This window comes from Gekko japonicus, unplaced genomic scaffold (genome assembly GCF_001447785.1).
Source record: "Gekko japonicus isolate JY-2015 unplaced genomic scaffold, Gekko_japonicus_V1.1 scaffold37, whole genome shotgun sequence".
In the NCBI taxonomy this organism is placed as follows: domain Eukaryota; kingdom Metazoa; phylum Chordata; class Lepidosauria; order Squamata; family Gekkonidae; genus Gekko; species Gekko japonicus.
In genome coordinates this window covers 879781-905285 of record NW_015171503.1, presented here as the reverse complement: position 1 = coordinate 905285, position 25505 = coordinate 879781, and the positions used below count along the sequence as shown (strand labels likewise).

Below are 25505 nucleotides of genomic sequence, written 5' to 3'. Positions count from 1 at the left end.
CACCACCCCAGACCGACTTCGCACTTACCTCTCCACCCACTCGCGGAAGAAACTCAACTCCTCAGCGTGCAACACGGCCGGGTTCTGTTTGCAGAGTTTCACGAAGGCCCGCAGCTCGCTCACTTTCCGCAGGTCCATGGCTCCCCCCGGGTGCAGTCGTCCTCACACTTACGGGCACTACAACGGCGTCTTGGAGCAGCAGCGACTGCCGCTACTATTACTACTAGCGCTTCCCTCTGAGAGGAGTAACGAAAGTTCCCAGCCTGCCCTGCTCTCGCTCCAGGCCCCACCGTCACGCAAGGCGCGGCGCGGCGCAACGCAGTGCGCGCGCCCACCCCGCCCCCTTTTCAGGCTTCTCTCGCTACCCTGCCGCGCCCTCCCTTCCTCACGCCCGAGGTGCGCCTGCGGCCGAATCCGCCCCTCCTTTCCCCTCCAATAGCCCACCCCTGTCGGCCACCCCTCCCCGCCCTCACGCCTCTCAGCTCGGGAGATCAGAAACTTCTAGAACCGAAAGTTCAGTTGTCCATAATGCTGCCTTTCTACCAATCAACTCTCCCTTTCACAACACCGGACGGCGACATTTTGTTTGCTTTACCGGCTGTGTGAAGAAGGGGGCTTAGTTCATCCGCAAGCCTTTCGCTGCGCGCGACAGGGGGAAAGTGGGGTTGTCCTTATGTAAACTGGCGTTTTGTTTAGGCACCTAAATAATGTTTCCCGGAAGATGAGGGGTAAATGACAAACAGCTCCTTGGAAACGGGCGTAGTGACGACATCAAACTGCGCCTATGGACTGATGAGGTCCTTTAAACATGCAGGAGATACGTGCGAGTCTAGCGTAGGCTAGGAAGTTGGCCATGCTGGAGAGTGGGGGCTTGGGAAAAAGAGGAAAACACAGCCGGGGGGTTGGGGGGTTGGTTTCTTTTCAGAGATCGCCCTGTAGTGGTAGGTGTTGTCCTTGCAGGCTGGGGACTCAGCCATGGTGTGGTTCCCATCACAGAGGCTTTACCCAGCTGTAAGGGGCATGTGCAGCTTTTCAGGTCAGATACTTTCTTTCCTTCTAAAGATGAGTTTCCTTAGTCCCGAGGAGGGGAGAATATACTCGTGTCAGGCACCTGCTTCCGTATTATGTGCTCTGTAGGTTCTTGTTCGCCTTTCTGTCTTCATCACGGGCGACTTTGCGCAACATAAAACCAAAAAGGAGTTTTGTGGCATCATAAAGTCTTAACATATTTCCTGCAACTTCAGCATAAGCTTTCGTGGGTACTGGCTTATGCATTAAAAAGTCTGTTAGTATTTAAGTGCCACAAGACTTCTTTTTTACTTTTGCTGCAACAGGATAATATGACTACTCCAACAGATAGATCAAGATAGATAGTCGTGTTACTCTGTCCGTAGCAGTAGAAAAGAGCAAGAGTCCAGTAGCACCGTAAAGATTAACAAAATATGTGGCAGGGTATGAGTTTTTGTGAGTCACTGCTCACTTCTCCAACAGAATGTTTTTACCTCGGGCCTATAATTGGGTCACTGACCCAGTTAAACTATGCCTGATTGCTACGATAAGCTGTAGAATCACCAGAAAGCCCTATGACTTTAACCAGAAATTTTCATATAGAGACAAAATACAAGAATTTAGATTGATGTGTTTCAGCTTTAAAGTTTATGACAGTGAAGCTTTATTTTCAAAGACTAGGTGCTCATTTTCCAAATAAAATCTCAAGATGGACCAAAAAATACTGCAGAACTTCTTATTAATTAATTAATTAATTTGTTTAATCAAATTTCCCCCCCCCACCCTCCCAGCCAAGGCTGGCTCAGGGCAGCTTACATAAATAAATTACATTAAAACATAAAACAATTCTAAAATCATATAATACATCTGATGTAGTAAAGTGCTAATTTGATGATGGTGATCTTTATTCAACACTTTATTCTCATTTATTGAAAGCTGATTGAAATCTCAGTTTACAGTGGCCATGAGACAGCAAAAGCTAAGCACATACAAGTACCGTTGACTTAAATGGTAAGGTAGAGTGTCAATGATGTGGTTAAATGTTTTGCACTGGACATTAATGGTTCTTTAAAATATTTAACTTTATTTGGGTCATACTTCTTCAATGTGGCCTTTTGTCTGTTGAACAAAATCACATATGAATAGCACTTACATCAGACCTCCATGTCTGAGAGGAGACGAATGGAAAGTCTCAGCTTACTTCCCACAATTAGAAAAGACACCTTTACACATTTATCCCCTATTTTGCCATATTCATTGTTTTACTGTTCTATGCCCCCTTAATTTAATCAAAACAACTGTTGCCTTATAACCTTAGCTTGTTATTTAGTTTTGTCTTTGCATATCTTATAACATCTTCATCATGTTACATGTTAACTTGCTGTTCAGCCTCTGTCTATAAGTTTGAACTCTTACCTTCTATTCCAGTGTATTTGAAAAAGTGTGTATGCGCATGAAGGCTCATACCTCGAATAGACCTTTGTTGGTCTTAAAGGTGCCACTGGACTCTAAAGTTGTTCTAATGATTTTAACCATTCAAATGTAAAATGTGGGTCACTTGTAATGAAATGAAATGATTTTCTTCAAGTTAGTCTGTGATTCTCAGAGCACTCTACTGATAAATTCCCAGTTATCTCAGTACAGTCTTTGTTGGCTAAGTTTTTAAAAACTGAATAGGAAAATGTGTAATGTTAAATTGATATGCTATTCACTTTCAAAGAAAAGAAACATTGCCTTTGTTTTACAGAATGAGATTAGAGTAGTGCTGTTATAAAATAAACATCAGTAAAACATTTGTTATAATGTTTATATCCCACCTTTCCTCTTGGTTCAAAGTGTCTTGGATGCATCAGGTCTTGGACACACCATAGATTTCTGTCTGTGGAGTGAGATTTCCCTATCTCCCCCTTCTTTCTGCAGCCAAAATACCCCCATGCTGCTCCTGAAGGAAAGGAGTCACCGAGGAATAGCTTGGGGGAGGGAGTTGGAGGTCTGCAGCAAAAGGGATCAGCAAAAGTTGGCCCTCTTTCCGTTCACAGTAATCCCTTTGCTGGATCCAACCCATTGTTTTTGTATTCTTCTTTCTCTCCCTGTGCTATTTCCAGTCCACGGCCACAGCCTCTTTCCTTCTTACTAGATGTCCTTGGAAGCAATGCTAAGCATGTCTACTTGGAAATAAGTTCCATATTATTCAGTGGAACGTACTCCTAGGAAAGTGCTCTCAGGATGACACTACCAATGTAGAATCATGGAGTTGGAAGGGACCTCCGGGGGCATCTAGTCCAAACCCCTGCACAATGCAGGAAATTCACAAATACTCCCCCTACACACACATACACCCAGTGACCCCCTGCTTCATGCCCAGAAGATGGCAAAAAACCTCTAGGATCACTGGCCGAACTGGCCTGGAGGAAAATTGCTGCCTGACTCCAAAGTGGCAATCAGCATTTCCCAGGGCGTGTAAGAAAGGGCCACAAGAGCTAAGCACTGAGGCAACCTTTCCCACCCTCCTTCTCATAATCTGCCTAAGTTCACAGAATCAGCAGTGCTGTCAGATGGGCATATAGTCTCTGTTTGAAAACCTCCAAAGAAGGAGAGCCTACTGCCTCCCAAGAAAGCCTTTTCCACCAAACCGCTCTAAATGTCAGGAAGTTCTTCCTAACATTTAGCAGAAAACTCTTTTGATTTAATTTCAACTCTTTGGTTCTGGTCCAACAATTTCTGGGGCAACAGAAAACAACTCTGCACCCCATCCTCTATATGACAGCTCTTCAAGTACTTGAAGATGGTTATCATATCACCTCTCAGTAAGTTTTGGAGGAATAAGTAGTTATTAGGATAAGCACAACAATATGCAATCTTTCCATTTTGTTGAATGACTGGTTTCAATACCCCGGTAGAAAATATTCTACTCATGTTGTGGGATGTCAGGTAACTGGGTATTCATGTTATATTACAACAAAATGTCATTATCAGGACAGAAACAGCCTTAAACCATTTAGTCCTTTCTCAGTGTATGAGAGATTTGTTTTGCTGCCTAGTATACTCTATTGGTAATTAATTTAAAGATTTTATATATTAAAATTTTTATATCTTGTCCATAACTTTTGATATAAAGGATACATGACCTGTTTTTTTTACTGCCAAAGTATTGATTTTTGGCATTATGTTTTATGGTGACCAGCTGAAATACTGGGGATTTATCTTTGTAAGCGTGGTTCGACTAGACAGCTTTGATTTCTAGAAAGGGAAAGATCTCTCAGCATGACACGATTCAGATATTTTCTTTTAGGCTGCAAGTTCTGTTTCCTTCGCAAACTATCCATCGAGCCTGTTCAGCAGAGGAAGATTCCAAACCGGTACCTTGGCCAACCCAGCCCTTTCACACACCCACACCTACTCAAACCAGGTGAGGATCTTTAGGCAGTGGTTGCTGACAAGGGAACCTTCTATATGAAGAAGTCATTTGGGAAGGCAGTAGTAAAATTTATTGTATTTGGCCATTGGCTATTACAAATTTTACAAAACCATAAAATACATTAACAAGTAAAACTTTAAGCTCAGATGTTAAAATTAATTTAAATTAGTTAGTAAAATAGAGTAGACTGATCCAACCAGAAATTCATGCAGCTACCCTGTTCAATACCGCCCTAGCTCTAATCTTCTTGGCTGCAAGGGCAAACAGAAACTCTGTAAGATACATAAGAATCATTATCTGATAACAGAAATACAGTCTTCTAATTTTCAGAGTATGCATTTAAGGCAGATAAGCTCTCAGCCAAAAATTTATCTCTGATCTCATTGTATAGTGGACAAGATAAAATATAATGAGGAAGATTCTCAACTGCGGGCAATCCACAAATGCAGATACAGTGTTCCATTGGAGTATGAAAATAACAATCAGCCAGAAGAGCTGTTTGCATGGTTTGAAAACGTAGCGCAGTAAAAGACACTCTTAAGATTGTGATTGGAAATAGTAACTAAATAATTAGATCTAAAATGGTCACATTTAATTGATTTGTACCAAGGGGCTGCTTTAGATTTTAGAATTGAAGATTGATCTATCAATGCGTCTGAACTGTAAATCCAATCCCTAAGTCAAAAATTGTCACCTGAGACCCCTAAGAGATCATCAGGGGTGATATAGCTTTAAAAGATGAAGTTGAGAAAGCCAGAGCACATAGAATCTTTTGGTAATAGAAAATTAACTGATTGATGACATAAGGAATTAGATCTAGAGAATTTGATCCTTTTCCAGTATTTTATGACTGCAGGATGTACCCATGCCCTAAGAGAGGGGAGTCGTGTTTTGCCTCTTGTCAGGGATGCAGGAGAACCCCAAGGAAGAGCTAGAATTCACCTTAAAAATTGATTTTGAATTACCTCAAGACTAGATAAGATGCCCTCCTTCCAATCCCACACTTCGACTCTATATAGTAGGTGAGATACTACCTTGCTCTTGAATAATTTCAGTGTTGGATCAGACATCCACCCTCACGTAAAAAAAGTGTAGAACTGACCCTACGTTCCTTAGCGCTGAGGATTTAACCATTACCAGGTGGGTTTTCCAATTCAGTGTCTCCTTATAAGTTACTCAAAGGTATTTAAAAGAACTACATTGTTTAAACTGAATTGCCAAGAATACTCCAACGAGAAATTTTAGGCTTTCTCCTAAAAAACATTACTTTTGTCTTTGCATAATTAACACTGGGAGCTTCTTTGTTACAGTAATGCCCTAATTGATGTAAAAGCCTTATCAGACCAATTTTAGTCAGGGAAATTAGGACCATATCATCTGTGTATAAGAGGATTGAAATTTTCGGTTGTCCCAAAGAAGGTGGAGTGAATTGGGAACCTGACAGAGTCTCGGTTATATAATTTATGTACAGGTTAAATAATGAAGGGGCCAGCACACATCCCTGCAAAGGCAGTGAACTGTACATAGTAGGATCCTTACTCATTACTTATGTTGCAGCTCATGAAGTGTTTTCTAAAGATATGATAAAGGCATGCTGTGTGCAAAAGTGACATATGAATCAAGCAACCACAGATATGGTCTGCTGCCATTTCTGTGACTGCAGCACCTGGAAAAATGCTACAGCAGTTGCAGCTACTTATATGGACTTGGATCAGTTGATGTGGTACATTTGTAAATTAGGCCTAGTTCAACTGCAGTGCTATCCTAAGCAGAATTACATTATTCCATTACATTCTTCTGTTGGAGTAAGTAGGCTTAGAATGGTTTAACAATGTTTAGGATTGCACTCAGCCATGTTTCTACCAGGAGTTTTTGCTTCTTTGCATTGTTGTTTTTCCTTGCTTTCTACCAAAAGCAATGATCATTTTCCTAAACATCCTTCTTCATAATAATTTCTATTTCTTATGGTATTATTTGCCTTCTCCCCCCTCCCCACATGCAGCCTGATCCTAAGCACCTTTTACTTGGAAGTGAGTCCCAGTGAATTCACTGAGATGGCTGAAGAGTGTGCACAGCATTGATAATATTTGTTATTTTGTTACCTTGCATTATTGTCATCTTTCTATGACACACGATAACAAAGAGTCTTTGGTGGCATTTTAGTATCTAACATTCATTGTGGTGTATAAACTTTCACAAGCCCACTTTGGCAGATGCATAAAGGGCTACATTCAGGTAACTGAGAGATTTATACCCAAACGTACAAACAGCAGACGTTTTTGCAAAAAAGAGGTCCAAATGCCCAGTTTCCCAGGACAAAGTATGTTTCATTGTATGGCAGAGTACAGATGAAAACAAACTTGTTTCCTAATGAATTAATTAGTCTTTAATGGCTGCAGCAGACCAACATGCCCACCCCTCTGGAGTTCTGAAATTCCCATCTGTCAAGAAGGGTTTTGTGATTTAATATATAATAAAAATAGTATGCTGTGTTGTTAAGTCAATGTGGGCTTTGAAACATCCTGCAGCTATTACTGGGGAATTACCTGGGCCACAGTTATTGGAAATTGCTAGTCGTCCTATTTTATTAAGGGTCGCTTAGGTGATTCTAATCCTATGTAAATATCATTCCATTTTTACCTGCACTAAGGTAGTTAGATATACAAACGGATAATGTTGCTCCAGCACTGGAGTTTCATCTCCACTGAAACAGTCCACCATTTGTCCTACTGACCAAATATGAAACTTTCCCAGTTCATTCACCCCTTGCTGGCCTGTATTGTGGGGCTGCTGATGCTACAACCTCCTGGCCAATTTTGTGCAATCAAGTTGCTTTATGCAAGAAGACCAGAAAAAAATAAATAATTTCCCCCTCAAACAAGTACTCTGATTCAATTTATCAATTTTAATTAGAGTTGCTAACTGCCTGGATAGAAAAAAATGTCCTATTCCTTTATTAGAGATTTAATGGGATGTTATTTATCAGATGAAGTTATTTACCCCCTCATCATAAAATGCTTCAGCTGTTCATTTCCACACATTAAGCCTCTCTTAAAGGGACAGGACATTTTTTCTCCAGGTATTTGGTAATCCTCATTTTAACCTAAAATTAGTCCCAGTGTTACAAGTGTTTTCCCCCCTTGGGGAAAAAATTCCTACATTTTGCCTTGACCAGAAATCACACACATGTATTTATGTGTATATATAATATACATCTTAGTAATATTTATTTATTTATTCATTCATTCATATTTTATTTGTATCCTGCCCTACCCTGCAAGCAGGCTTTGGGTGGCTTACAACACATAAATATAACACTTTAAAAGATTAAAACGTAACATAATAAAATATTAAAATTCAAATCCATACATAAATCACAAGATGGCGATAATACAGTTAAAGAGCTCTCAGAAAGTTCTGACCCTTGTGTACACTGATTTTTAGCAAGTGGCAAAAATTCCCACCACTCAATTCATAAAAAGTACCTGTGAGTGGCATAGGTGGATAGGACCGCGGGAGGGGGGGGGGGGGCCTGATCTAATATAGTGTCCACTGCCAAACCTGGCAGAACAACTCTGTTTTACAGGCCCTGCAGAATGGTTGTAAATCCCACAGGGCCCTGATCTCAATTGGGAGACTGTTCCACCAGGCCGGAGCCAGGACCAAAAAAGTTCTAGCTCTGGTCAAGGCTAAGCAGACATCCCTTGGGCCAGGGATCACTGGTGTTTGAAATACAACAGGTGTTTGAAAAGCTGAGAATAGATTTCAGGTGGTGTGTTGTCTCCATTAAAAAATCAAATATAATCTTATAGTTGGTTTGATTTGGCCACATATTTATCTCAGAATAAATTAGGGCTGTTCCTCTGCTGCTTTACTGTTAAATATTCACCATTCTCACATAATATATTACAAAGAAAGAGAAATTTGAAACTAGAATATAACAATGTACAATTTAAATATTAGGTTTTTACAGATTTGATATTAAGGGCTTTAAAACAGTAACGGTGCCGAGTTGTCAGTAGACGTAGAAGGGTGACTCTTAAGATGGCACTGTAATAGTACCAGGGCTATTTTTGGGCAGGAACGCACAGGAACGGAGTTCCGGTTGGCTTCCAAGTTGGCCACACTCAGCAGGAACTCATTAGCATAATAGGCCACACCCAACAGCAGAAACTCATTAGGATTGGCTACATTAGGGGTGTATGAGCCTAACATGCAAAGGAGTTCCTGCTACAAAAAAAGCCCTGGGTTTTGGCAACAAACAAGGTAAACAGAATAAGAAGCAAAAGGTGGGTGTGGCTGGATGACCACACTTCTGGTAACATGAGGGTGTGGCCTAATATGCCAATGAGCTGTGCTGTCAGGGGTGTGGCCTAATATGCTAATAAGTTTCTGCTGTTGGGTGTGGCCTATTATGCTAATACGTTCCTGCTGGGCTTTTTCCACAAAAAAGCCCTGAATAGTACCATATAATCATACTTATCTAGAACTAGGTTTTCCAACTGATCTAGAAAAAAATGTCTAATAGAAGCTTAAATAGATAGATAGCTGAAATTTTTCATAGCATGGGGTAAAATAATGTCCAATTAAGCCTCTATTAAAGGGATAAGACATTTTTTTTTTCTTCCTGGCAGTTAGCAACTCTGGAAGTATTAACTTCAGTGGCAGATATTTCCCAGTTATTTAACACAGCATTGAGCCTACATCAGTCAATCGAGAAGTCCAGCTTATATCGGTAAAATTTATGAGTGCATAACTTAATGCAGGACAGTGTTTAGATTATGCCAAGTACATACCTGTTTTGTAGTTAGCACCTTCTTCATCTTCAGTTCAGCTTTGTTGAAATATTCTTGTTTTTTGTACTTTGCATTCTTTACAGATAAAATGGGATTGAAAGATTAATCTGCAGTTCCCAGACAGAGAATTTTTTCATGGAGTCCTTAGGTACTTAACTTGTAACACTGAAAGTAGTTCTCGTCATTATTCTTTGCTAGAAACTTGCTGTTTCTTCGATAAATTTCTCTTGGGCAGTCAAATATCCCATTGCCATCACTTTAAAAGGGTGCAAACAGCATAGCTGCCTTCTGTTCAATGTCCAGAAGCCATAAAAGTTTAGTATTTCTAGTGGGCTAAAGTTTACCTCTTTTTCTTCTCTCACATAACCACCTGTTTGCACAGTCTGAAGATTAATATTCCTATCTCACTTTAGACTTCCTCTGGAACTCCTGAGGGAGTTCAGGTTTGCTCAACAACATATTTGCCTAAATGTTAATAATGCAGAAATTAGTTGATCTACAATGAATTTTCCCTCCTCTGTGTGACAGAGGAATGAACTGGAGATGTCAGGAGATGGGAGCAGGGAATAAGAATGATGAGGAGCAAAAAGAGGGGTGTAGAATGAAAAGGAGGCTGCAGCTGAGAGGGACAGTAAAATACTGAGGAAAAGACGTGAGTATAAAAGTGTAAAGATCAAGTTCAGCAGTATTTTCTGAAACAGGAATTGTATTTTTTTAATGTTTTGTTCACAGGGGAAGTAACACCAGGGCTGTCACAAACAGAATACTCTCTCCGTAGACACAAGTTGATGGCTCGGATACAGCAAGAGGTGCCTGGGATGGACCACACGGTGATTCTGCTGTCCAATCCCACCTACTACATGAGCAATGATATTCCATACACCTTCCACCAGGACACTAACTTCCTGTATCTGTGTGGGTTCCAGGAGCCTGACAGCATCTTAGTGCTGCAGAGCCTGCCTGGCAAACCGTTGCCATCCCACAAAGCTCTGCTGTTTGTCCCCCGGCGGGACCCAAGTAGAGAGCTATGGGATGGACCACGGTCTGGTACTGATGGGGCGGTAGCTCTCACAGGTGTGGATGAAGGATATACCATAGAGGAGTTTAGACATCTGGTGGCTAAATTGAAAGGTAAGACAAAGGAGACAAGAGATATGAAGTGGCATGTGATTTGACAGGGCCTTTTGGCTGTTGACCCTAGATCAAAGGTACTCCTCTCTAACTCCATAGTTGCAATTTCCTCACTCTTTAGTTAACAAATATATGAGGAAAATATGTAGTCAACCTTGCAGGTGCTCCTTTGCCCATGTGGCAGCCTGTGGGGCAGTGATCTTTGCTCAAGCAATGGAAAAATAATAGAAATGACTATTGCAGAAACATCCTTTTGTTCCAAGGAGAATGTTTAAGTTATGGTCTGTAGTTCACAAATTCCCTCTTTCTAAGAAGTGGGCATTAAGGAGGAGTGATGTACCTAGATGATAACGTTTGTAAGGCGAGCTGCACAACTAATTCAATTAGAGGAGCTTTTCATGTGTTAAAAAACTCATTCTGCAATATTTGATCCAAAAACCTATGTATGAAAGCAAAAAATGCATTTATGTTTTGAAATCAGATTAATCTCCTTGTATATAGGAACTTTGTGGTGAACTATCTTTTCTTAGTTTATATTTTATTTATAAGTGCAGCTTCCTTTTTAAGGAGATGGTGTGTTAATGGGATAGAAAGAACAGCTTTAGCAATAGTTGCCAAGATTTTTTTTTCAAGCAGATTTACAAAATATAATCCATACTGGTAAAGCGAAATAAGATTGTCTGAGAATTAATTCTGTCATCTCGTTTAAGGATATTACTAATATCCCATAAAGTCTGAAATGTTATCAGAACTTTGGGGAAGTGACCTTGTTGAGTTACTCATTCAAACTCTCAGCCTTTATAACTCAGGAGTAACTCGTAAGTTCTGCGTTGGATCCTATGGTTGAAGGAGCATGGATCCTTGCCACGTTCCCCTCCCCTCAGCAGTCCCTTCTGATCCTAGGATTACCAGCACTGCAGGACCCACCTGGACTGAGGTTGGAACGGCTGCACTGACAAAGGGGAAGGAGGCAAAATCTTCACCCTCTCCTGTAAGTGCAGCTTTACTGACAGAAGAGAGAGGAGAGGCAATCTCATCTCCTTCCTCAGTGCCACTTCTGACTCATGTGGCTATTTGGTTACATATATGCCCCACATGACTCCACAAATCAACTTTCCTGGGGCCAGAAGAGATTGCTGGAAGGAAGGGATTGCAGCAAAGATCTGTTAGATCATTAGACCCAAGTTTCTGAATTCCTGAAAGATACATGTCACTATTCAAATTACTCTGTGTTTCTGTTCTGCTTCATAGATGAATCTACAGTGGTTTGGTATGATTTTGTTAAGCCAGTGCATCCACAGCTCCATTCTGACTACCTTCTGCACCTGGCTGAGGTCAAAGCCAGAAGCAAGAACCGTATCCGAGCCATCCGGCCCTTGGTGCAGAGCCTACGGCTAGTAAAATCCTCTGCAGAGATTGAGAGGATGAAGATTGCTGGAAAGGTGACATCACAGGTATTGAATAATACAATTACAACTTACTTGAGATTTTTGAGTAAAGGTGGTTTGACGCCAGAGTTCCTGTCAGATGCAAAGCATCACTGGCTTGGAACTGGTATGTAGCGGTTCCTTCCGAGGACTGGTTCTTGTACAAGGATAGCAGAGCAAGATTCAAGTCAAAGCTCCCTTTGTCAGATGTTCATCAGATATCAGACTCTCAAAGGCTTATATACTGGAAATCGTTTTGGTTTTTAAGGTGCTACTGGACTAAAATCTCACTCTCTTACTGCAGACCAACCCACCTGAAACTTGTATAAGGATTTCATGCTAAATATTGCCCCTTTCAATTTAATGGAATAGCTTTTTTTAAAACAAATACCGTGGAGTACTCATTGTACTGGCCTGTGGCTAACACGATAAATATAATCTTGTATGAATGAATGCGACAAAAGATAAATCAAAAGGGGCTGAATATATCTAATATTCTTCTAGAGCACAGAATTTCACAATTAATGGCAGTTGAATCTTTGCATGTGAAATGTAATGACCTCCTGTGGCTTGTTTTAGGGTAGAAAGACCTTAGACAGCCATTAAAGGCATTATTTGTTACGTCATAAGCAGAACTGGGTAAGACAGATCTGTGAGAGTACATTATTGAACTCACAGATGATGTCTTTTTATCAAACTCAGATTGTTCAGAAATAGCATCTTAAACTATGGTCATTTGTAGGGATAAAGACCAAGTTAGTTATCTCCTTTGTAATTTTTTCAAGTGGCAGTATTATGGCTTTTCTATAATTATGAACTTTATTAAGGGTGAATACTTTCATTTGAAGCTCTGAGTCTGTTATGAGGGCCGGATCTGACATAGATGTCACTTTGTTGGGCCAGTCCATGTGTGCTATAAAATGTAACACGAGGTACCAGAGATATAAACTTTATAAAGATGATTCCAGATGCTGAATGGCAATAGCAGGCATTATTGAATTAGGTGTGATATGCAGAAGGGAAGTAGGCATGGAGATATCAGCATTGGTAATGAGACACGAAACCTAGGTCTCAATTCCATCCAGGAGAATTCAGGCCAAGGGGATGCAGAGAATAAATGGGAATGAGTCTGACATTAGAAACCACAACATTCAATTACTGACGACCTAAGAGTAGCAGTGCTCTTACAAAGGAATTTCAAAGGGAGATTAGAAAGAGATACTGCTGAATTGCAATTGATAATGAAGCTCTAGACTGCATCCTCCTGGACTGAATTGAGAGCTAGTTTTCCTGTCTCATTACCAATGTGTGCTGTTATTATTTGGCATCTGAAACCACTCCACTCCAAGATATAAGGACCAATCCACATGTTCTAATTCCTAATCAGGGTCTTTTTGAAAGAAAATAAATCCAGATATGAATAGAAACATCCAATCATTAAAAAAAAAAAAAACACAACCAATGTGTGCTGTTATTATTTGGCATCTGAAACCACTCCACTCCAAGATATAAGGACCAATCCACATGTTCTAATTCCTAATCAGGGTCTTTTTGAAAGAAAATAAATCCAGATATGAATAGAAACATCCAATCATAAAAAAAACACAACTTTTCAGAATAAGTTAAAATAGTTTCCTTAATGTACATTGTGCTTGTCAGAAGAATCCACCCACCCTCTCCCTCCCGCCCTACCTCCCTGGAATACCTGGAATAAAACGTTGTTGGTCTTGAAGCTGCAGGGGGACTCCTAACTTTGTTTTCTCTTTCTCTTTCCTCCCATCCCTCCCCAAAAGAGGAGAAGCAGCCCCGGAAAAGGAAACAGGAGCTCTCTGCGTGAGAGAGGGATTCAGAGGCTTGTCTTTGTATCTCTCCCGCATGAAGCAGCCATGGAGCTCTATGGGAGGGGGGAGGCAAGAAGCAGGAAGTAAAGAGCCACTGAGAGCTGGGAAAAAGCAAGCTAGGGTGCAGCTGCAGGAGCAGCCCTGGGAAAGGAAGCAGGAGTTGCTTGGGGGGCTGGTTTTGAGCCCTGTGCGGGCCGGATTCGGCCCATGAGCTGCATGTTTGGCAACCCTGCTCTAAGTGATATAACGGAGGGCTGACATATATCAGTATTTTCTTATTTAACAGTTCATTTTTCATACACTCAGAAAATGTAATATTAATCGATACTTAGTTTACTGCTGCTATTATTATATACAGCCTATTTTCCTGTTCCGTGGCACAATGATACTGGGATTAGTTTCCTTTAGAAGAGAGAACATTGGAGATTTGCATTTGCATTATTTTCAAATAGACAAGCACAGCGCAAGTAAAGAGGCACTCCTCCAAAGCAGCAGATCTATTACTGTACATCAGGTGCCAGAAATGGAATGAAACCCTATACCCCATGTTGTTTCATCATCAGTCAACTCTGCTTCTCCCCTGCCCCGTCTGTTCCACATTGCCAACTTCCTGTCCCTCCACCCACTCATGCACATTCTGCAAAGCAGTCTTCTCAACAGTTGAGAAGTCCACCCAGGAAATACCCAAACCAGTATGGCAGGTGCCTATTTTCATGTGTTGTTACTTATTTTTTTGTTGTTTTGTCCAAAAATCATCAGATATAAAAGAATTTAAATATGTCCTTGAAAAAATATATATATATTGCAGATTTGGAGTTTTTCTGAAGCAAAATATTGTACTAGTGGAAAATAATACTTCCTTACCTTTATCTTGAGTGTTTGAATGTTTTATGCCATTATTGTGAATATTTCTTTTGACTTGGCTAGCGACTCATTCCTCAGTTTCACAACGATTCTTCACCAGACGTTTTTGTTGCTGCTTTTTCACAGGCATTCATAGAGACAATGTTTGCCAGCAAAACTCCAGTGAATGAAGCATTTTTGTATGCTAAGGTACGCGTGTCTTGGGCTATAGAAAAAGTACCCATTCTGATTTATTATTTATTAAAATATTTGTAATTCCACTCCCGGGTGTGAATACCCCTTCCCCATAGCAAATTAAAGTTGACAAATTAGTTAAAACCTGCCAGGTCACAGAAAAAGGAACTTTAAAAAATTAAAAACAGCAATGATATTGGTTTTAAAACATCAACTCACACACACAAACCTCTTCACCAGCATCTCTCCCCACAGAGAGAGCAAATAACTGAGCTGGCATGATAGCGTGAGCCAACAGTGGGACAGCAACAAACAACCTATTTGAATTATGGTCTTCCAGAAGATTAACAAGGAAAGTATGCCCTTGGAGACCACAGTTGAGGTAACCACAGAGAAAACCCTGTTCTATTTAACCACCCATTGAAACTTATAAGGCAGACGAATACAAAGCAGGGTCTTCTCAGGTGACCTGACTGGATAGCAAAATCATGCAGGAGGAGGCAGTCATTGAAAGTACCCAGGTCCAAGACTGCATAGGTCTTAAAGGTCAGAACTCACATTTGGAAACAGGAAGCCAATGAAGACTGATTTTTGCATTAAACTCTTAGGCTTCAATCTTATACCTTCTTTCTGCTTGAGCTCCTTTTCATAGATTGCAGAGCAATCCTCCATTGCTGAGTGTGTTTCCTTTGGTGCTAAGCACTTCCACTTATGCAAGATCACTGTCTTTCAAGGAGCTGAAAAGTGCCTAGCAAGATAGGAGTGCACTCTGTAACGAGTGCTGTCTCCAAACAGGCAAAGAGGGGCACAAGTGGAAAAGTCTAGGATTCATGCCAAAACTTTTCACATGAACCTGCCATAAGAGGACAACAAATGTCTTTCCTCCACTGCACTGATTATGTATCTTTCCCAAAACAATGCTTTAGAAAGGATACAAGGCATGGAGCCTATCGTGAAAAAAAGCAGTTTATTCAGATTCAAAGCACCTCCTAATTTTCTGTGCTGTTTTTACCTTCTGCGGGAAGTGTTTGACTGACTGACTGACTAACAATGCGCCCCTAACCCCATTGAATAGACCTGCTTAGGATCATGCTGTTAAGAACCCAATCCCTAGCAGTAGAAATAGGCCCAAATCAAAATCAGTGTGGGACCACATAGATGCAGTGTACAGGAGAATTGCCAAAGGCCAGATGTGGAAATCAGTTTATGAGTTCCAGCAATCCCCCCCCCCCCCATATCCCTTTGCCATCCCAAAAAGATCAAGCCAGACTCTTTAGGTTCATCTTCTGTAGAGCGGTTGATTTACTTACTTTATTTATCATAGTTATATCTTTCCTCCAAGGAGCTTAGGACTACCTGTATGGGGTTATTCTATTTTTCTTTACAGCCATTGAAATATATTGGGTTGAGACAGGCCTGAAGCCAACCAGGGAGTTTAGGACTGAATTCAGATTTGAACCTAAATCTCTGTAGAAATCCAGCATTCCCTTCTCTGTATTTATGTCTGGGCTGCTGTTCTGTATACAAGCCAACAGGCATTACACCTGAGCCGTGTATTACTGTACCAGAATTAACAGACTCCCTAATTTCTGACTTAATTATTCCAGTTTGAATTTGAGTGTCGGGCTCGTGGTGCTGACATTTTGGCTTATCCCCCTGTGGTTGCCGGTGGCAACAGATCCAATACTTTGCATTATGTGAAAAACAACCAGCTCATCAAGGTAATCAGATGGATTGTAAAACTTCTTACTGTGATTTGTTGATGCTATATCCATATTGGACCCTTGTTTGGAGTAGTGTTTAAGTGCGCCGACTCTAATCTGGGAGAACCAGGTTTGATTCCCCACTCCTCCACTTGCACCTGGCTGGATGACCTTGGGCAAGCCATAGCTCTGATAAGAGCTGTTCTTGAAAAAGAGCAGTTTCTGTCAAGAGCTCTCTCAGCCCCACCTACCTCACAGGGTGTCTGTTGTGGGGAGGGGAAGGGAAAGGAGTTTGTAAGCCGCTCTGAGACACCTTTGGGTAGTGAAGGGTGGCGTATAAATCCAATCTCCTCTTCTTCTTGTAAAACTATTTGGATTTTTTTTTAAAAAAATGGAGTGCTTTCTGTTTTGCGCAGCCTGTAAAGATGCGACCCCTACTTGCTGAGAAGGGTATCTATACCATCCTTTGGCATTGGTAGCAGAACACAGAGCAGATTTCTGCTCAGGAGCATGCCTCAGCAAAAGCTGAATTGTGGAGTGGCACTGCAGAGTCTTTTGTTTGCTACATCTGTGTGCATGTAATTACTAGCAGTGGATTACCTTTAGAGAGTTCATATGTCATTTTGTTCCAGTACCAGTACTTTGCAGCAAATCATCCCCTTAAGATCTTTAATTTGATGTCTGAACCATTATATCTGACAACTATGAATGCTTTCAAAGAGTGTCTGCACATCAACTGGTGTCTGTTACTAGTATATAGATTATTGTTTAAAAGCTTGTATTCTAACAGGGTTTGGTCCTGTCTGCTGCTAGGAGTATCTCTCCTTCCAAATCTAAAAGCAACCAAGATGAGTCAAGAATAGAACTCCTGCCCTAGTATTCCATTCTACGTATGGCTTGGTTTGCTCTGTGCTCAAATTAGGACCTAAGCTTCACGTCCCATGTCTTGAGAATTACATGTCAAAATGTCATTTCAGACTTTTTAAGTACCAAATAACTTTTTCAGTTGTCCAGAATTACTTTAATTGCTTTGGGATACGATTCACGTTTCTCATTTTGAGGAGAGACTCACAGATGTCTCTCTTCAAGACTTTCCTGGTAACCAGGATATCAGTAAACCAGGTGTTTAGTGAATTTGGGAGTACCTTGACAATTTTGTGGTACAATTGGTGTCCCCTAGTTTGAGTGAGAGTTGTACAAATGTCTGGTTTTCAGATTTTTCTAGTGGTTAGTTTCCATACCAGAACAGCATCCCAGATGGTAGACAGCACCATTGACACAGAAACTACTGACAATGCAATCTGTCCAAACCATGTGATTTACATGAATCACATGATTTCCAGTAACTGGTGTACCTTAGGCTATATGTATACTTTCTAGGTTATGTGGAAGTTATTCCTTGACAGAATTAAACCATCATTGAATCCTAAATGTCTGTTTATCAACTTTCCTGTTATGTACCTTTGCTCTCAGTCTTGGTTGGTGGCAAAAAAGGAGCAGAAAGATGGAACAAGTGGAAGCAAGCAACTTCAGTGATAGACTAGAAAAATATCTCCAGTCTACTATCTCAAGATTCAAATTCAAACCATTCTGCTTATGTTATTGCTCTTTCTTTAGCTCCTGTAATGAACTAGGTCACAGTTCCCCAACCTTTTTCAGCCCACGGGCACCTTTGTAATTCTGACATAGGGTGGGGAATGCAGACACAAAATGGCTGCCATGAGAAGTGGAGTTAGACATGCGTACACACACAGAGGAAGCTCAAGTGCAGGGGAGAAGAAGGGTAATTTTAAAAAATAAAATGGGAAATAGTAGTAAAAGAGAGAATAAAACCAACACTGGTGGTAGCTCCCTACAGAAACGTTTTTTAAAAATATGCAGTGTTTTAATACTTTGGTTTTTATTTGTTTGTTTATTTATTATATTTTTACCCCGCCCTATTTGTAAGCTACCTCAAGCAGGTCTCTGAAGAGGCAGCATAGCAATATTCTCCAGCGGCCAGTCAGATGACCTGCTGGGCAAAAGCCCCATCTGGTCCCACCCACTTTCTAAAAATGTTATAGGCAGGCCCCAGGAATGGTCTCAGCAGGCACCATTTGGGATCCTCAGGGTCAATACATATGGAGAGGTAGAAGTGCTAATCCTGATTTCTTCAGTGTTATGGTTCTGTATTCACTGTGAACTCAGTTACATGCTTTGTTAATCGTGTGATTTGGACAGATTGCATTGTTAATTGTTCCCAGTTCAGTGATGCTGACAGCCATCGAGGTTGCTGTTCTGGCAACTGCTATGAGGTAGTATGAAAACCCTACAGAAACAGGTTAGCAAAAGCTGTCATTCCTTCAAGCAGTGAGTGAATTTGGGGCCTTGAGATCCTTTGGGGGAGGGGATAGAAAACTGTATTTCAATATGTAAAGACACAAATAATGCAAACTCTCCCACCTGAATCATGCCTCCTCAAAATTGCCCTGAGTTTGTTTGCCTTTGTTCATGTGAATGCAGGCCTGTGGTGTGATATTTTATTGTGCAGACACTTTTCAGTGGTTTGTTTCCTCAAAAGCAGATATTCTCTGCCCCAAGACTCCCTTTTTAAAAAGATTGGGGAATGTGGCCACTTGGCACCTGTCAGTCTCCAAAATCATGGAGTTTTTTAACAGCTGACCAGTAATCAGTAGAGAGGGGGAGGCTCCTGTGGGGGAGGGGAATCTCTCCTGTTTACTTTACTTGGAAGGAAGGAGGGATATAGGAGCGATAACGAACAGCTGAAGCACTCGAGCACTGTGGGACCCCCTTGTTGCAAGACAGCAGGTGTCCTCTTTCTTGGGTGGCAGACGATTGGTGGGAATTGAATCTTAAAACAAATTAATTTCTCTCTACTGTTCTCTTCTGGAACTTCAGAACTCTGTTCGCAGTTGTTCCACAGCGGAGCCTGAGGTTCACCAGAACAGCCGAGCCTTTTGTATGCGTGCTATCCAGTTGAGCTCAACTGTCACAGATCATAGACAGATTGAAAAATAGTATGATTGAAACAGGTGCCAGGGACCTGGGCAGAAGGCGGGACCTCCAACAGATTGTTCTTGTTAAATTTCAGCAACAACAAAACATTTAAAAAGTGTTTGGGAACATATTAATTTGGACATTGTCATTTATTTAGCTCTGAAAATTGGGCCTTATGCTACAAACCGTCTCTAGTTTTAAGCCACTCCCACAAAAATAGGATCCCACCTTAACCTCTAATGTGAGCACAAATAGGCTGTGTAATGTGGAATCTGTAATAGGCAATCTTGTTCATTTTTTATGCCAGTGCATGGAGACAATATAATAGTTAAGGAGCATTTCTTTTGCATGGACACTACAGTCATATGTCACATATTGGGGGAGGACAGGATTTATTTGTGCAAGCCTGAGAATAAACCAAAATAGAGTTTGTTCATGATGTTTAAATGCAGTGTCTATGATTGAAGTCCTTTAACATTCTGCTGAAATGACATTTCTGTTTTTCTAGTTCCAGTTGAAAATTGTGTATGAAAGGTGCTATTATATACTGTATGATCCTCCTAAGCACCCTTCTGATCCCACTGAATTTAGTGGACTTAGAAGGATGTTAACGCTGCTTTGGACTGCCCTGTAAGAGATACAAAATGTGTAAGTTTATATGTTCTACTGAACCAACTTCATTGTTTAAGAGTATGAAGACTTTCTGATTTCATAGAGCTCTTCATTAGGCAGAACAGAAAGGGTAGTCGGTTTTTCACCATAGAAAGGACCAGTCTGATATCTGGTGCAGAGATTTTAATCCTTGCAACTAGGATCCTAAGCACAAAATACAAAACATTTTTTTCTCTTCCAATGTATAATTCATTTTCCAATAGAAGATTGTTGGCTACTGTTGGCTTTTCAATCATAGTTAGTTGGCTTTTCAATCATAGTTAGTTTTAAATACTTCTGCCAGATGGAAGAGTTCTGTGCCACTCCAAATCCTACTCAAACCTACAGCAGCAGGAATTGGTTCCTTAAAGGATATTATCATTGTTGCACCTCTTGCTATCTGGAACCAACATGACAACAGCTGTTAAACATGTTTTGCCATGGAGAGGGGAAGGGAAATGTTTGTAGGACAAGGTGGTCTTAAAGTTGAAAAGTGTTATTTTAAGTTCCCTGGGCTACAGCCCATTTAGAAAGCAACTTTTCTCTACCAGGCAATATATATTCAGGTTCTTTTTGAGTAACTAACAAATTGGGGAAAAAATAATTCTGATTTTTTTTGTCTGGGGTTCAATGATACTCTTAAATATCAAGGGATATTGTCTGGTCACTTTTCTTTGCTCCAGGATGGAGAGATGGTTTTACTGGATGGAGGATGCGAGTCTTCCTGTTATGTCAGTGACATCACTCGCACGTGGCCCATCAGTGGCAGGTAGGCTCTGTTCCCAGCAGTGAAAATACCGTGTGCTGTTCTTAAGAGGCTGTTGAAACTGCATCGCCTTCACTCTTCTGGTGCAGAAAGGAGAAGGGAGGGAGGGAGAGGCCAAGTGTAATTTCAATAAGTCTGTGATTCATTTGCTGCTGTTTTAAAGTGGCTCTTATCACTATTGCTACTTCTCTGTTTTCGCCACATTTCCAAGGCTTTCTAACCATGCCATCCTAAGCAGAGTAACACCCCTTCTAGGTCCACTGAAGTCAATGTGCTTAGAAGGATGCAACTCTGCTTAGGACGGCAGTGTTAAATTGCTTATATTAGTAATCTTTATTACCTGATTTGCTTCACACACTCCAGTGGAAGGGCCTAGAAATGTGGTGATGTAGAGTCACTCTGCACATTCAGAAATACCACATGGTTCTGAACTGTGTCAGAATGCACTGTAGCATTTCAGTTAATTTCAGTTTTTGGAAACTAGCAGTTGAGGAGAAAGTGCTCCTGCCTAGCCTTCTTCCTAGTATACTGATTTGTTTATGCACAGAATGTTTTTGACATGGGGGGAGACATTTAAAAGATATGATCCTGCACTTGCATTCCAAAGTGGAATCAAGCCAAAAAGGGCCAGAAATCTTGGTTGAACCTTTTAAGGAATGGCTTTCCTTTCTGCTTAAATGTGGTAATTGGCACTTATCTTGCATTCTCAGATTCACGGGTCCCCAGGCAGAGTTGTACCAGGCTGTACTAGAGGTGCAGAAATCCTGCCTGAGGCTTTGCTCTCCGGGTGTGAGCCTAGAGAACATATACAGTTTCATGCTGACCTTGATTGGACAGAAGCTAAAAGATTTGGGAGTCCTACAGCAGAGCACCACTGAGAACCACCTCTTCAAGGTACTTGGCCTCTTTTTAACTACTCGCTCGGCTTCTGTTTCTCTGTCAGAGAAAAAAAATTAGTTCACAGGAACAGGAAAACAGACCATTCCACCTATGAAATGCCAGCCCCGTACCTGGATAGTTGTTGGCAGGCTTTCTAACATGGTTGCAAATCGAAGCGAAATGTGTCCTGTAAAAACCAAGGGCTGGCGGCAGTACCTCTTTCACTCAGCAGATGGCGAATCACTTAGGCATGCTGCTGTTTTAAGAGAAGTATCAGTTTAGTGGGGCAGAGAATAGAAAGGGAGGGACTCTTCTAACTTGTCAGCGAGATCCTTATACAGAACTGCCAGACTGTCAGAGGGGAATGCTTCATTTTCTGGTGGTTTTGAGAGGGATTTTTTTTTGGGGGGGGATTTTGTTCTCATGATTCTGGATCTGTTTGTGGCCCACTTTGATTCTGAATGAGCTATGTATTGCTAAATGTAACAGTTGTGCTGTCTTTTCTTTGACAGTCAGGTGGAAGTTCAAATAACACTTCAGATTATTCTCACTTTATTATAAACAGCTCCTAGAATATTGTGGGGGGGGGTGTCAGACTTTGCTCCACTATAGCAGGCATTTTAAGTTACATTTCATTCCCATGTTGAGATGAATGTTGCCAGAGAAGGAGGCCATTTTCAAAAAACAATATAATCCCAAGATTTGGATCTGGACATCTCTGACCTTTATGAATGAGAACAAGCCAATGAGCTGTAAGGATAGCATCAAATTCTGCTTTAATTGGCAAATGTATGCCAGGATTAACTTTCATGCTGGAACTGAGACTTTCTCCCTCTGAGGTGGAGGACATCTTGCGGGTGATTCCCATCCATCACTTAGGGAGGCAGGACTAATTTCAATTACTTCCTGTTTCCTGTAGTGGGAGTCAACCTAGGCTCAGTTCTTTTCCTGCCTCAGAAGGGAGAGCAGCTAGGTGTAGGCTCTGCCTAACCCTGTCTTTCTGAGTTAACTTGCTTTCACTTTCTCCTTCCATCTTTGCTGTTCCCTCTCTCTGAAGAAACTTAAGGGGGAAAAATCCTTTTCTTCTTCCTTCCTATATGTTATCCTCTTTTCTCCCCCCCCCCCCCTTTGGAGGTTGAGCATTGCCGGGCCAGTTGCTCTCTTAATGGGAGGGGGATCTCACAGACCGCCTTCCATGACATTAAGAGAGGATAGCAGTGGATTTCTCTCCACTCCGGAGATAGAGGCCGTGGCAGTGGCCGACGCTCAACCAGCAGAGCAAGGCAAGGATGGCATTCCAAAGCGCGCCAAACAGCTGCACACCCCTGCAGCATTTACGGAGCCCGCACCAGCCTCAGTGGCCATTTTGGAGTCCACTGGCCACTCTATGCTTTAAGACGGGAATGGCGAGCATAGCCTAATCCCACACATGGCGCACCCCGAAACCTATGGTTCAAGGGGGTTCATCGAGCTAGGCACAATTGTGCCGATAATGCTCAAGAGGCCAAGGAAGATGACAAGTTGCAGAGCGGCGAGCAGAGCCTAATCTTGCACATGGCGCACCCTGAGACCTATGGTTCAAGGGGGTTCATCGAGCTAGGTGTGATTGTGCCGATAATGCTCAAGGGGACGAGGAAGATGATGAGTTGCAGAGCGGTAATGTTGACAATCCCCGGTCTGTCCCCTTATTTCCAAATGTAATGGCCTTCTTTATAAGAGCCATGGGGGAGGAAATAGTGCATTTCTGCAGATCAGGGGGCCATGGGGCTACTATATCCCCCTCCCCCTCCCCCTCTCTTTGGAGGCGCAAGAACAGAGTCAACTGTCCCACCAAAGCTGCACAAAAAGGGTTCACCAAGGGGCACTGCCTATTTGATCCGACTTCACATGAGAGGGATAGCCTCTCACATAACTCTGGTAAAAAAGGGGGGGGATTTTCATGTAATGATGGTGAATAGGGGGAAATGATTGTCTCAGACCAGTCCTTTAGATATTTCAAGGGCGAGGTTTTTCAGTATTTGCTGTCTAAGACCCTATCAGCACTCAATATACAGAGACCCCAAAAGGCAGGGGACAAGAGTGCTAATGCCCAAGGGCAGAAAGATGGCACAGAGCTCATTGATGAGTTCTTTCCTCCAGCTAATTGCTCAGAAAGAGCCCTGAATTCTATGTGAGACAGATGAGGCAGAGTGGGCAAAGCCAATAACAAACAAACCATTTCCAGGGGTTGTTAAAAAGTTGTACCCTTTGATAACATCTGCTTCAGATCTTTTGCAGGTACCTGTGGTTGATGCACCTGCAACTGCCCTACAATCCCCTGGGTTGCTCTCTGAAGATGAACATGAGGCCACTTCCATGGCAATCAATATGCCAGCTGCAGCATCCACAGTTTCTAAAGCAACTATTGTGTGGATGCGTAAGTTGATAGAGAGGTTACCATGCAGCAACCGCAGACTACTGGAGGGCAGTGTTCCCTCTAAACTGAGTTAGTGTGGACTAGCTCACGGTTTTTTGGCCTCCAGCTCATGCCATTTTGTCTTTGCTCGGGAGGGATGGCTCCAGAGCTAACTAATTTATGCAGTAGCCAAATTGCTGGCCCACAACTTTAATGCCAGAAGCTCACAACATAAATTGATACAGATGTTACCAGGCAGCAACCGCAGACTACTGGAGGGTGCCAATAGGATCTTGAAAGCCATCTCCTATACTGCTGATGCCACACTAGACACCATGGTCTTTGCTTCCAGGGCGATGGCATCAGCAGCCGCCACTAGTTGCATCATCTAAGAGTTTGGCCTACAGATTACCAATCTAATGCCATCATCACAGCATGACTATTTCAGGGAGACAAGCTGTTCGAGGATCCACTGGAAAGATACATACAAAGAAAGAAATCTTAGTAGAAACCTGCAACAAGACGAAGGCTCTACCCAAGACCGTACAGCTTGGGGGATAAGATGGCAGCAGGCCCCTCTTTTTTCCATTCATACCATACTCTGTCCCTGTAAACAAACAAGAGACCAGGGTCTACTCCATCTTCTTCATGGTCCCCCAAAAGAACGGGGATTGGAGGGCTATCCTAGATTTGAAATGCTTACACAGATATGTTGAACACAGACACTTTCGCATGGAGACCCTCAGATCCATTGTGGAATCCTTACGACCCAGGGAGTTCCTCTCCTCTTGGCAGAGACATACATGCACGTTCCAATCTTCTTACACCATCAAAGAGTCCTACATTTCTGCGTGGAGGAAACTCATCTCCAGTTCCGAACCCTGCCCTTCAGCGTCTCATCAGCTCCCTGGGTGTTTACAAAGATCCTGGTTCTTCCGGTCATTTGTCTTCAAGAACAAGGGATTCGCATTCGCAGTGCTTACAAGACTTTGGGTTCCTGGTGAACATGCAGAAATGCTCTCTGACTCCCACATAGCATCTGGAACACTTGGAGTGGTGATGGACACTCAAGCTACAAAGCTTTATCTTCCTGTCAAAAAGGCCAGAAAGATCAAAGAGTAGGTTAACCAAATTATTCAAGCCAGGACTTCACCCTGACCAAGATGATGGGCCTCACGGTCATGGCTTTTGACACACTACAATGCGGAAGGTTTTCACTCCAGACAACTACAACTATTTTTACAGCCATACCAAAACTCTATTGCCTTATAGATAGATCTTTCCTTGAAGTGGGCAGAGGGTCGATAGTACCTCTCCAGGTGAAATTAAGCCTGTGCTGGTGGACCAAGTTGAACGATCTGTCTCAAGGCAAGTCCCTTTGGATCCAGGACCGTATCCAAAATTTTCTCTGACACCAGTCTATCAGACGGGGGGGGGGCACCTTACTCCATCAAC

At 41.9% G+C, this 25505-nt stretch overlaps 2 protein-coding genes across 4 annotated transcripts in view; one reads left to right on the top strand and one right to left on the bottom strand.

Annotated features, from left to right (window-relative positions):
- ST13 (suppression of tumorigenicity 13 (colon carcinoma) (Hsp70 interacting protein)) overlaps window positions 1-379 on the bottom strand; it is a 33656-nt gene extending 33277 nt beyond the window's left edge. Inside the window, exon 1 of the mRNA XM_015419175.1 lies at window positions 29-379. Within this exon, the coding sequence (XP_015274661.1) occupies window positions 29-138 (110 nt within the window). The 5' untranslated portion in view covers window positions 139-379. The remainder of the gene's footprint in view (window positions 1-28) is intronic.
- Window positions 380-875: 496 nt separating this feature from the next.
- The window catches only part of XPNPEP3 (X-prolyl aminopeptidase 3, mitochondrial), a 44207-nt gene continuing 19577 nt past the window's right edge, over window positions 876-25505 (top strand). For 2 of the 3 annotated variants that reach the window (XM_015419177.1, XM_015419178.1), the window contains exons 1-8: window positions 876-1036; window positions 4301-4417; window positions 9955-10353; window positions 11605-11807; window positions 14612-14674; window positions 16267-16380; window positions 20694-20779; window positions 21487-21670. In XM_015419177.1, coding sequence (XP_015274663.1) covers window positions 976-1036; window positions 4301-4417; window positions 9955-10353; window positions 11605-11807; window positions 14612-14674; window positions 16267-16380; window positions 20694-20779; window positions 21487-21670 — 1227 coding nt within the window. In that variant the 5' untranslated portion in view covers window positions 876-975. Of the gene's footprint in view, window positions 1037-4300; window positions 4418-9302; window positions 9371-9954; window positions 10354-11604; window positions 11808-14611; window positions 14675-16266; window positions 16381-20693; window positions 20780-21486; window positions 21671-25505 lie in introns of those variants that run through there. The other variant, XM_015419179.1, reaches the window with a different exon arrangement.